The sequence below is a fragment of the Petromyzon marinus genome, chromosome 33 (genome assembly GCF_048934315.1).
Source record: "Petromyzon marinus isolate PM22_M1 ecotype Great Lakes invasive population chromosome 33, UKy_Petmar_22M1.pri1.0, whole genome shotgun sequence".
NCBI classification, from domain to species: Eukaryota; Metazoa; Chordata; class Hyperoartia; order Petromyzontiformes; family Petromyzontidae; genus Petromyzon; species Petromyzon marinus.
The window spans coordinates 7,764,946-7,777,184 of NC_133699.1; the positions used below are offsets into that span (position 1 = coordinate 7,764,946).

The following is a 12,239-nucleotide window of genomic DNA, read 5'->3' on the forward strand; positions in this document are numbered from 1 at the left end:
GCCTCATGGCTGCCCATTAACGCCACCCAGTGACAGCCTCATGGCTGCCCATTAACTCCACCCAGTGGCAGCCTCATGGCTGGCCGTTAACTCCCCCAGTGACAGCCTCATGGCTGCCTGTTAACTCCCCTCAGTGACAACCTCATGGCTGCCCATTAACTCCACCCAGTGACAGCCTCATGGCTGCCCATTAACTCCCCTCAGTGACAGCCTCACTGCTACCCGATAACTCCACCCAGTGACAGCCTCATGGCTGCCCGTTAACTCCACCCAGTGACAGCCTCATGGCTGCCCATTAACTCCACCCAGTGACAGCCTCATGGCTGCCCGTTAACTCCCCCCAGTGACAGCCTCATGGCTGCCCGTTAACTCCATCCAGTGACAGCCTCATGGCTGCCCATTAACTCCACCCAGTGACAGCCTCATGGCTACCCATTAACTCCCCCCAGTGACAGCGTCATGGCTGCCCGTTAACTCCCCTCAGTGACAGCCTCATAGCTGCCCATTAACTCCCCTCAGTGACAGCCTCATGGCTGCCCATTAACTCCACCCAGTGACAGCCTCATGGCTGCCCATTAACTCCCCTCAGTGACAGACTCATAGCTGCCCATTAACTCCACCCAGTGACAGCCTCATGGCTGCCCATTAACGCCACCCAGTGACAGCCTCATGGCTGCCCATTAACTCCACCCAGTGGCAGCCTCATGGCTGGCCGTTAACTCCCCCAGTGACAGCCTCATGGCTGCCTGTTAACTCCCCTCAGTGACAACCTCATGGCTGCCCATTAACTCCACCCAGTGACAGCCTCATGGCTGCCCGTTAACTCCACCCAGTGACAGCCTCATGGCTGCCCATTAAGTCCCCTCAGTGACAGCCTCATGGCTGCCCATTAACTCCCATCAGTGACAGCCTCACTGCTACCCGATAACTCCACCCAGTGACAGCCTCATGGCTGCCCGTTAACTCCACCCAGTGACAGCCTCATGGCTGCCCATTAACTCCACCCAGTGACAGCCTCATGGCTGCCCATTAACTCCACTCAGTGACAGCCTCATGGCTGCCCTTTAACTCCCCCCAGTGACAGCATCATGGCTGCCCGTTAACTCCACCCAGTGACAGCCTCATGGCTGCCCATTAACTCCACCCAGTGACAGCCTCATGGCCGCCCGTTAACCCCATCCAGTGACAGCCTCATGGCTGCCCATTAACTCCATCCAGTGACAGCCTCATGGCTGCCCATTAACTCCACCCAGTGACAGTCTCATGGCTGCCCATTAACTCCACCCAGTGACAGCCTCATGGCTGCCCGTTAACTCCACCCAGTGACAGCCTCATGGCTGCCCATTAACTCCACCCAGTGACAGCCTCATGGCTGCCCGTTAACTCCCCCCAGTGACAGCCTCATGGCTGCCCGTTAACTCCATCCAGTGACAGCCTCATGGCTGCCCATTAACTCCACCCAGTGACAGCGTCATGGCTGCCCGTTAACTCCCCTCAGTGACAGCCTCATAGCTGCCCATTAACTCCCCTCAGTGACAGCCTCATGGCTGCCCATTAACTCCACCCAGTGACAGCCTCATGGCTGCCCATTAACTCCCCTCAGTGACAGACTCATAGCTGCCCATTAACTCCACACAGTGACAGCCTCATGGCTGCCCGTTAACTCCCCCCAGTGACAGCCTCATGGCTGCCCATTAACGCCACCCAGTGACAGTCTCATGGCTGCCCATTAACTCCACCCAGTGACAGCCTCATGGCTGCCCGTTAACTCCACCCAGTGACAGCCTCATGGCTGCCCATTAACTCCACCCAGTGACAGCCTCATGGCTGCCCGTTAACTCCCCCCAGTGACAGCCTCATGGCTGCCCGTTAACTCCATCCAGTGACAGCCTCATGGCTGCCCATTAACTCCACCCAGTGACAGCGTCATGGCTGCCCGTTAACTCCCCTCAGTGACAGCCTCATAGCTGCCCATTAACTCCCCTCAGTGACAGCCTCATGGCTGCCCATTAACTCCACCCAGTGACAGCCTCATGGCTGCCCATTAACTCCCCTCAGTGACAGACTCATAGCTGCCCATTAACTCCACACAGTGACAGCCTCATGGCTGCCCGTTAACTCCCCCCAGTGACAGCCTCATGGCTGCCCATTAACGCCACCCAGTGACAGCCTCATGGCTGCCCATTAACTCCACCCAGTGGCAGCCTCATGGCTGGCCGTTAACTCCCCCAGTGACAGCCTCATGGCTGCCTGTTAACTCCCCTCAGTGACAGCCTCATGGCTGCCCATTAACTCCACCCAGTGACAGCCTCATGGCTGCCCGTTAACTCCACCCAGTGACAGCCTCATGGCTGCCCATTAACTCCCATCAGTGACAGCCTCATGGCTGCCCATTAACTCCACCGAGTGACAGCCTCATAGCTGCCCATTATCTCCCCTCAGTGACAGCCTCATGGCTGCCCATTAACTCCCCCCAGTGACAGCCTCATGGCTGCCCGTTAACTCCACCCAGTGACATCCTCATGGCTGCCCATTAACTCCCCTCAGTGACAGCCTCATGGTTGCCCATTAACTCCACCCAGTGACAGCCTCATGGCTGCCCGTTAACTCCACCCAGTAACAGCCTCATGGCTGCCCATTAACTCCCAAAAGTGACAGCCTCATGGCTGCCCGTTAACGCCACCCATTGACAGCCTCATGGCTGCCCATTAACTCCACCCAATGACAGCATCATGGCTGCCCGTTAACTCCATCCAGTGACAGCCTCATGGCTGCCCATTAACTCCCCCCAGTGACAGCCTCATGGCTGCCCGTTAACTCCATCCAGTGACAGCCTCATGGATGCCCATTAACTCCACCCAGTGACAGCATCATGGCTACCCATTAACTCCCCCCAGTGACAGCCTCATGGCTGCCCGTTAACTCCCCTCAGTGACAGCCTCATAGCTGCCCATTAACTCCCCTCAGTGACAGCCTCATGGCTGCCCATTAACTCCACCCAGTGACAGCCTCATGGCTGCCCGTTAACTCCACCCAGTGACAGCCTCATGGCTGCCCATTAACTCCCCTCAGTGACAGCCTCATGGCTGCCCATTAACTCCACCCAGTGACAGCCTCATGGCTGCCCGTTAACTCCACCCAGTGACAGCCTCATGGCTGCCCATTAACTCCCCTAAGTGACAGCCTCATGGCTGCCCGTTAACGCCACCCAATGACAGCCTCATGGCTGCCCATTAACTCAACCCAGTGACAGCCTCATGGCTGCCCATTAACTCCCCTAAGTGACAGCCTCATGGCTGCCCGTTAACTCCACCCAGTGACAGCCTCATGGCTGCCCATTAACTCCCCTCAGTGACAGCCTCATGGCTGCCCATTAACTCCACCCAGTGACAGCCTCATGGCTGCCCATTAACTCCCCTCAGTGTCAGCCTCATGGCTGCCCATTAACTCCACCCAGTGACAGCCTCATGGCTGCCCATTAACTCCCCTAAGTGACAGCCTCATGGCTGCCTGTTAACTCCACCCAGTGACAGCCTCATGGCTGCCCATTAACTCCATCCAGTGACAGCCTCATGGCTTGTGACCAGTCACAAGCTAATCATTCAGCCTTTTCAATGCTAAATTTTATGCTAATTCCTTCGTCAAGGCTCTTTGTTCCTCTCACACAGCTTAAAAGCCGTGATCTGAACGTGGCTCTCTCACTCCAGCGCTGTCCTACCAGACAGTCTCGCTCCCTTCACCTGATGAAGGCCGCTTGTGTTGTGGCCGAAACGTCGTGAGAATATTATTGTGTTTCGATTTAAAGCTTTCGTGACTGCAATGATTCATCTTCTTTGGTTCTTTCGGTAAAGTCACGTAGAATGAGAATAAAATAATAAATTGATAAAATAAAATAACACAAGCAATCATCATCAGGTGTGAAAACCACAACAAGAACATTTGATGATGATTGCTTGTGTTGCAGTCGAAACGTCGTGAGAATTTTATTGTTTTATATGTATTTATTATTTTATTGTTTCCCTTCTACGTGACTTTACCGAAAGAACCAAGAATAAAAAGGCAGTTTTGTGGCGTCGGTGTAGTCGGGAGTCTGTGACGTCATGTGACACTTGTCATAAGGTGTCTTATTGAAACGTCACTGCAGTCCGGCGCGTGACGTCAAGTGACACTCCTCATAAGGTGTCGTATTATAACGTCACTGCAGTCCGGCGTGTGACGTCACATCCTACAGGCTCTTCGGATTTCTTGGGAAGCAGAGGTGTCTTCACTTGCCCTCTGGCGTTCTCGTGATAAAATTTTTTGGAAAGTTTCGGTGCTCTGGCACATTGGTGGCATGGCCACCATGAAGAAAGGTGTAAAGAAATTAATCAGAAAGTTTTTCAAAAAGCTATGCTGCTGTTGCCGAAGCAGTTCTGATGATGAGGACACCTAGTTTGAGACAGAAAGTGAGGAGACATCATCATCATCTGATGGACAGAAGTCAGATTCGTTGAATCAGATTAAAAAAGATGCAGTCCTCTTTCGAGTCTTTTGAAAGCTGCAACACCAGTTTAAGGTTGTGATGCATGTTGAACTTCTTTTGCACCGCACCTAGGCAAACGTGCTGCTCGGAGGTGCGGGGAAGGACGGTGAGGAGACATCATCATCTGATGAAAGCAATGCAGATCATCTGACTAAGGTAAGGGAGGCTGTAGGAGCAGCAAAGAGGGAGGATAGATCACAGGTGATTACGCAAAATTCAATTATCACGTATGCTTTCGCGACCAAAATCATCCATAATACCGTTTTGTCCTTTCTTTTTTTCTTTTGGGTTAGATTACTGGCGAAACGTCGTACTCGGATTGTAAATGTTGTGGCTTGGCTCTCCAACACACCGGTGTGCTGTACTCGTAACGAATTGGCACGTTCTGTTTAAGTGACAAACCTTACAAATTGGCTCTGTCGGATGGTGGCCAGTTTAACGAAACATTTATATATTTACACGATCTAACAAAAAACAAACTGTAGTATAGATCAGTATTGATAAAATTAAGGTAAAAAATAATTTTATTTTACGTTGCAAAACTTGCAAAGAAAACCAGTCCACACGTAAAGGTGCAGCCTTGAAATTGTTTGATCATACGATTGCTCGCGGTTGGGTTTGCACGAGAGGAAACTCACCTTCTACACCCACCAAACATCTTGGAAAATGTGGGAGCACCCACACCTGACCCCACAACACACATGGCTTGTCCATCGACTACCTGTGGTGTCCCTATTTATACTGCTGGGTGAATAAAGGTGGGAAGGATGTATTTCTACTGACATGCCAGGAAATTGAAGCACCAAATTCCGTACGACAACACCAGATTGCTAACGGTTGAATGAATAGCACATTATGCCATTTGAGTTTTAAAATATGCATGATTTCCAATTTCACGCACTGCAAGAATGGGGAGGGCGTATGAAGGGATGTAAACCCGTATGGGAATGTGTCCATATGGGTCTGTATTTGCGCTCAAGTGATATCACATGCATCTTTTTAACGTAACGTCTTGAGAATATCACTAAGGAGAATTTAGACATGGAGTATGTTTTTGTCCAACTTCTTTGGAAACAAGCATAGATCCTAGGTATCTAAAAGCAAACCAGAGTCTCCATTATTAGATTGGCTTGCCATGTTGTTCGAAATAAGAATCCGCACTTCGCAGTTTGAGCAATGCTGCAGTGTAGTGGCGATGCGTGTCTGTGACTTAAGGCTGCTTTTACTGCTGCCGTAGGAGGAGGCCAAGAGTATTCAACGGGCAGAAGGGGACACCATCTCCAGCATCGTCGTCAAGGATGAGGCATCCACATCACCCCCGGCGGTGTCAGCAGCAGATGACAAGGGGCTGGAGATCCAACACAGCACCGTTCCATCCGCCGTGTCTTTCGTGACCGAGTCCAGCACGACTGGGCTGCACAAACCTAATGCGGGAGGTAAGTGTTTGCTGGCGTGACCCTGTCCCTCTGATTAGTATGGATGGCTACGCACGGTGTGAAAGAAGTTCAACGTGCACACATACGTACACTTTGATATCTCGTCACGCTGCTGTGGTTGTCTAGCCATTGCTGTCGATGTAAAACTTTCAGGCTGAAGATGCTCTTCAGGCAGTTCTGATTACTAGTGCTGAACACTTCAAAAACATTTAATACATTTGCATTTCGCCAGCTGGTGAAGAGGATTGTGTCTACCTAACAGCACCACAAAAAAATGCCAGCACGGGTACAGGCAAAGGCACCCAATTTTTCAACCATTCCCTTCAGCAGTGCTGAGTTATAATAAAAGTGCTGTGAGCGTTAATGATGTGTTTCCATCATGTCATGTGTGCAGATGAGGACAGCATTCCATCTTTAGAATTCATAACACCTGCGACAGACAACTTAGTTCTCAAGTGGCAGGAGGATCTACATGAGGGTGCTGGGCTCAACAACCTCGGGAATACGTGTTTCGTGAATGCCAGCCTGCAGGGCCTCACGTACACGGCGCCGCTGGCAAACTTTTTGCTTTACAGCGATCACTCATGGACCTGTGAGTTCTCCCAGATATTTTGCATTCGAGACGAGCTACAATCGAGTGTTGTGTAGATTACCTGGCTGTGCGCAGCTGGGCAATTTGTGTGATTGGTTTGTATTTTCACTGTGTCACCCCTGCCCCACTGCACAGGCAAACAGACTGAGTTTTGCATGATGTGTCTGTTGGAGAAACACGTCTTCAACACCTTCATGAATCGGGGCATGGCCATCGATCCCATCGACATAGTTCTCAATTTCAAAAGTAAGTTCCAGCACAATTCCCAAGTGTCTTTGACGTTGAAACATCGGTCATCTCAAGATCTCCTGAAAGGGCAGTTTGAATCAGTTTTTGTATACAATATCGAACAGAAAATTACTCGTTTTGGTCAGCACTGATTTTACAACTCCAATGCATCGGATGTTCTTCCGGTCTTGCATTACTCTCTTGATGCTCGTTCTAAACACTGCCAGCCACACCCAGTTCTGGGATAACCCACAAATCTTCCGATTTAGTTGATGAGGGAGTTCACAAGCTATATACTAACTGTGCCAGCAACTGTGTGACCACATCATCTGTGACCTCTGTCCATTTCCACACAGACATCGGCGAGGACCTGTGTTTTGGCAGGCAGGAAGATGCGCATGTCTTTCTGAGTTACGTGATAGATACGCTGCACCAATCCTGCCTCTTCAACCAAAGCCAGTAAGTACTGCATGCCCCAGCAAAACTCCATAAATAGTTGCACAATACCAGCACATGGATGCCTGGATTGTTCAGAAAAAAATATTTGTTCTCAGGATAACCAGGCTACAGTCTACATTATAGACTGCCAATACGCTCACCAAGCTTAAAAACCAGGCTACAGTCTACATTATAGACAGCCAGTACGCTCACCGAGGTTAAGAACTAGGCTACAGTCTACATTATAGACTGCCAGAACGCTCACTCCGATTAAGAACCAGTCTACATTAGTGTTTTTTTTTATATTTTATTATTCATATTTGTATTCACTTTATTTTTATTATTATTTAACAAATACACTAAATGCTTGTTTCTAAATGTGGAGGGAAAAATCGGTGGGCTCGAATAAAAAAAATACACGCAACCACAGGGAGTAAATGCAAACTGCAAATTTACAGGCGTCAGCATTGGGATCAAACCCATGACCTGTATAGCTGCCGAGGTAGTTAAGATATTGCCACTTCAGCGAGTTAATACTAGGAGGGAAAAACATGTAACTCTCCCGAGTGTTCATCTCGTAAAGACATTGCCTCTGGAGTAGCTGTCTGTGTGTTTCATTGCGTGTTTTTCCAGGCTGAATATTGACATGGAGACCCCAACATTGATCCACCAGATCTTCAGGGGGTACCTGAAATCGAGAGGTAGGTACCTGTGCCCCTTCTGGAAACATTCACCCTTTAAGTAGTGATTTCACCCAATTTCACAATCCATACTGGGCTATGCAAGCTCTCGCATGCAACCTTATATTCTCTGTAGATGTAAAAAAAAAACGTACACAAGGACATAAGCACACATGCACAAAATATGCATTCCCTTTCCCGTTTCTCTTTCATTGTTTACAAGTTATATCATTCACTCTACTCCCATTCACGTGGAGTTCTCTAGGTTAAATGTTGTTACATCAACTATACGAACATCTTTTGATTTAAAGCTTTCGTGACTGCAGGGATTCATATTCTTGGTTCTTTATGTAAGTCACCACGTAGAAGGGAAACAATAAAATAATAAAAATATAAAACAATATACGAACATCATTAACTGGATTTTGCTAATGCTTATTTCTTTGACCACGCTGCGACGAGGCTACCCAACATGCAATCTGCCAGCAACATTTTAAACTTTAACATTGAATACAAATTAGTTTATGTCATCATTCATGTGACAATTTAGACGAGGTCCTCAGGGTAAAAAGGGGCGGAGCTATTTTGGACGATGAGGGCGGAGCCATCATGCGCGTGGCAGTCAGCGGTGTTTTGTAGTTGCCGGTATTTCATCGTTAATAGAAAGTTGTATTATTAGCAGACCATCCCGATCATCAATGACTACACAAGTAAGAAAAGATGCCGAATACGGAAATAGATTTCACATGCTTATTACGCAAGAGTTAATCAAAGGTTTCTGTACGCCAAATGTAATTTCTCATCAGGCCACGTGGTGTACAGTGCAGTATCCAACTCGTAGCCCACCCTATGTTTCTGGCTTCTGTGCTATGAATAAAGATCACTCCTGAAAATGTCACCAATTGCATATTTTTCCTTGTAAGGGAGTGCTATTGACGGATGTGTTGAGTACCTGTGATTTATGTTAGGGCACCACTGCCAACACAGTATCAACAATACATGTATTTAATAGCCATTACAGCTTTCACCAAATATGTTTTCACATAACAATTATAGTCGCATCTGGGTTGGTGGTATCTGAACATTTTCATGATATTAGGCAGTTAACGTGTGAATACTTTTGATTATGATTATGCAATGTGCAGCAGTAATATTGTATGTTTTCATATGATGTGTTTTCACAGTTGAGTGCACGCAGTGCTTCAGCATCTCAGACACGTTGGACTCTTGCCTTGACATCTCTCTTAATATCAACGTAAGAATTGGGAAGGCTGCAGCCTGATGTCGATTTTTTTTGTCATTCATTATATTTATGTACCACAACCAGTTGACTGCAGAGAGCCACTTAGCTCATTATTTTCTGAATTTCTATTCAAAGTAATAATTTTCCATGATTGTGCTTTCTTGGCTTTTGACAGAAATCCCTGGATCTGGTGAAGGCTTTGTATGAATTCACAAAGACCGAGAATCTTGCAGAATACAGATTTGGAATGTGAGTATGCAATCTTCCATCGTGCACCTTGAAACGTTCGTGTATATCCCCATTTATACAGTGTGTGATCAAACACGCACCTCGTCCGTAAACTAACGTTGCTATTGTCTGGCGAACAGGTGCTCACGCGTGGGGAAATCAACAAAGAGAGTGAGCCTGCACGTGGTGCCCAATGTGCTTATCGTCACCATTAAGCGATACGATGAGTTTGGGCACAAAATCGACAGGGTGAATTTTACTTCCTGCACAGAATGCAATCTGATATTCAGATATATTTTGTATTCAACGTTTTTTGTCATTTGGACGTATTGGCGGTACACCGGTGCAGCATGACACACCGGTCCTCATAAAACAGTAGAACATCAAAATGTGAACCGACACTCATCTTCCGACTGCTTTGAGATCACGATAAATTATTTTGACGCAGCCCCACAAAATTTCCTGAAATGGGTTGGGAATCGCTGGAAAATATATCATCGTGAAAAATGTGATTTTAGTTTTTTATATATACGGTGCACCAGTGTACCGCCAATACGTTAATTTGCTCCCTTCTTCTGCCCCTGCTTAGCCAGCTCCCTATTTTCCTCTCTTTTAATGCTTGGCCCATCACTGTCTCCTCCCTCATCCCTTGTAGGAGTTCCTCTTCCCTGAAAAACTCGACATACGGCCGTTCATGTCTAGTCAGGTTGTGCAAGAGTCGCAACTTTATTCACTCTACTCGGTGATTGTGCACCACGGGACCACCACCAATAGCGGCCACTACTACTCGTACAACAAGGTGATGTTCTGCATGATAAACAAAAAAACAAATATCCCCCATATAGCCTTACCCGACTGTTGGGGCAAGTGCTGTTCATGAGCACCTGTCAAAGCCAGAATGACACACGCGGGGGTGGGTGGCCAGCACTACACCCGGCCGCCTTTGTCCCCTGAGTGGTAATTTTTACATATTGCACCATGTGTTCATTTGAGGCTGAGTGGACCGAGGGAACGAGGCCCACGACCAGTTGAGATAATCGTCACTGGTGTTACGTCGTAAGCGGGAATTGACCTCTGGTTGCCGGGTTCGTAGTGCAATGTGCTAACCGCTACGCTACTGTTTCCCTCTATGATAATACATACACACACACACACGAAGCATACGAGTACACGTGTTAACTTCCATATAATATTCCACTTTCATGATCTGTCACTATGGCTGGCTTTTAAATGAGTCAGGTGCAATTGGGTAATGATCGTAATTAAGTGTACATGTATTTTTTCCTTCAGGTCAGCAATGGCAGCTGGTTCAGAATGGACGATGCTGACGTGGAGCCAGTCGCCAAGTCAGAAGTGCTTCAAGACCAGGCCTACATCCTCTTCTATATGCGCTAAGTTGTACTCATGATGTATTTTCACAAACCATAAAACCTCAAACTGGAGAATTTACCCTAAGTCAAACAGTGTTGTCTGACAGTGTTGTACGCACTCTTACTCGGCCCACAATTATATTTTGAAGGTGGTTACCACGTGAGTTATCAGCCATTTTCGGTGCAATTCATTTCTCTAGGTAGTTTCAATGACAGGCAGTTTTCTGTGGTGTCCTGTTGGCCAGTGGAATAATTGTGATGGTGATGATGTGTGCTATGTGTAGGTCACCAGAGTAGAATGCCATCCCAGTGGACATCGAGGACTCTCAGTCTTCAAACTGGGTGGCATCAAGAACACACAGAGAGCTCCGAAGTGCTCGGACTACACAAAGGACACTCAAGGAAGAAAGAAGACGAGCCGGAGACACACTGCATACACACACACGCGCACCTTAGCAGACACATTGGAGACTTAGAGATTTAGACTGATATCAGATGCTCCCTCCTTACAGGCAATCCCCGGGTTACGGAAGCATTAGGTTCCCGAGGAAGATCCGCAACCTGAATTTTCCGTATGTCGGAAACTCAACAATTTCCCCCAAATCTAGATAAAATCCCATAGCCGGAAATAGTTGTGCCTCCTGTACCGTTTTCTTTAATTACTGTAGTTTCATCCCTATAATCCGGGGACTGCCTGTAGCTAGTTTTCAATCCTAACCCACCTAGTGAGCGATAATGGTCTAGGTTTCTCAAAAGGAAGGACATTAATAAACATCTGATATGATGGGATAACTTTCACAAACATTTGTTTAGATTTTCTTTGGTTCTTTCGGTAAAGTCACGTAGAAGGAGAATAAAAGAATAAATTGATAAAATAAAATAACACAATAATATTCTCACGACGTTTCGGCCACAACACAAGCGGCCTTCATCAGGTGAAGGGAGCGAGACTGTCTGGTAGAACAGCGCTGGAGTGAGAGAGCCACGTTCAGATCACGGCTTTTAAGCTGTGTGAGAGGAACAAAGAGCCTTGACGAAGGAATTAGCATAAAATTTAGCATTGAAAAGGCTGAATGATTAGCTTGTGACTGGTCACAGAAATAGCTATGTTAAAAGTTAAAGCATACACATCCGCAGAGGCACCCATTGTTAAAAGGAATTAGCATAGAATTTAGCATTGAAATAGCTAAATTAAGGCATTCGCTTGTAACTGCTACAGAAATAGTTACGTTGAAGTCAGAGCATACACATTCACCGAGGCACTTAGTACAAATCAAAACAGGAGAATTTAGCATTGAAATAACTAGGCGAATTTAGCATTGAAATAACTGGGTGATTTGCTGGTGACTGGTCACAGAAATGACTACACATCTGAGCTATTCACAGTACTATATAGTGAACCAATAAAAATTAAAATATAAATTACCTTCATGTTATCAATAAACTCTATATTCTCCAATCAGCTAAGCTACCAACCATAAGTCGTTATATATCACAATGCT

General features: G+C 47.0%; 1 protein-coding gene across 1 annotated transcript; it reads left to right on the top strand.

Moving 5' to 3' along the window:
• The first annotated feature begins 4,333 nt into the window (after nt 1-4,333).
• On the top strand, nt 4,334-10,762 carry LOC142929681 (ubiquitin carboxyl-terminal hydrolase 36-like). Its single transcript, XM_076071384.1, has 11 exons — nt 4,334-4,354; nt 5,760-5,958; nt 6,353-6,550; nt 6,686-6,796; nt 7,135-7,237; nt 7,850-7,917; nt 9,081-9,151; nt 9,315-9,388; nt 9,508-9,616; nt 10,023-10,166; nt 10,658-10,762. Exons 1-11 carry the CDS (start codon nt 4,334-4,336, stop codon nt 10,760-10,762), a joined length of 1,203 nt encoding a protein of 400 aa, XP_075927499.1.
• The last annotated feature ends 1,477 nt before the right edge of the window (nt 10,763-12,239 follow it).

Excerpts from the sequence above, each read along its gene's own strand:
- LOC142929681 (XM_076071384.1), top strand. The coding sequence starts at position 4,334 with ATGGCCACCATGAAGAAAGGT. Across the intron at positions 4,355-5,759 it reads TGGCCACCATGAAGAAAGGT|GAGGAGGCCAAGAGTATTCA; the intron begins GTAAAGAAATTA and ends CTGCTGCCGTAG. Across the intron at positions 7,238-7,849 it reads TGCCTCTTCAACCAAAGCCA|GCTGAATATTGACATGGAGA; the intron begins GTAAGTACTGCA and ends GTGTTTTTCCAG.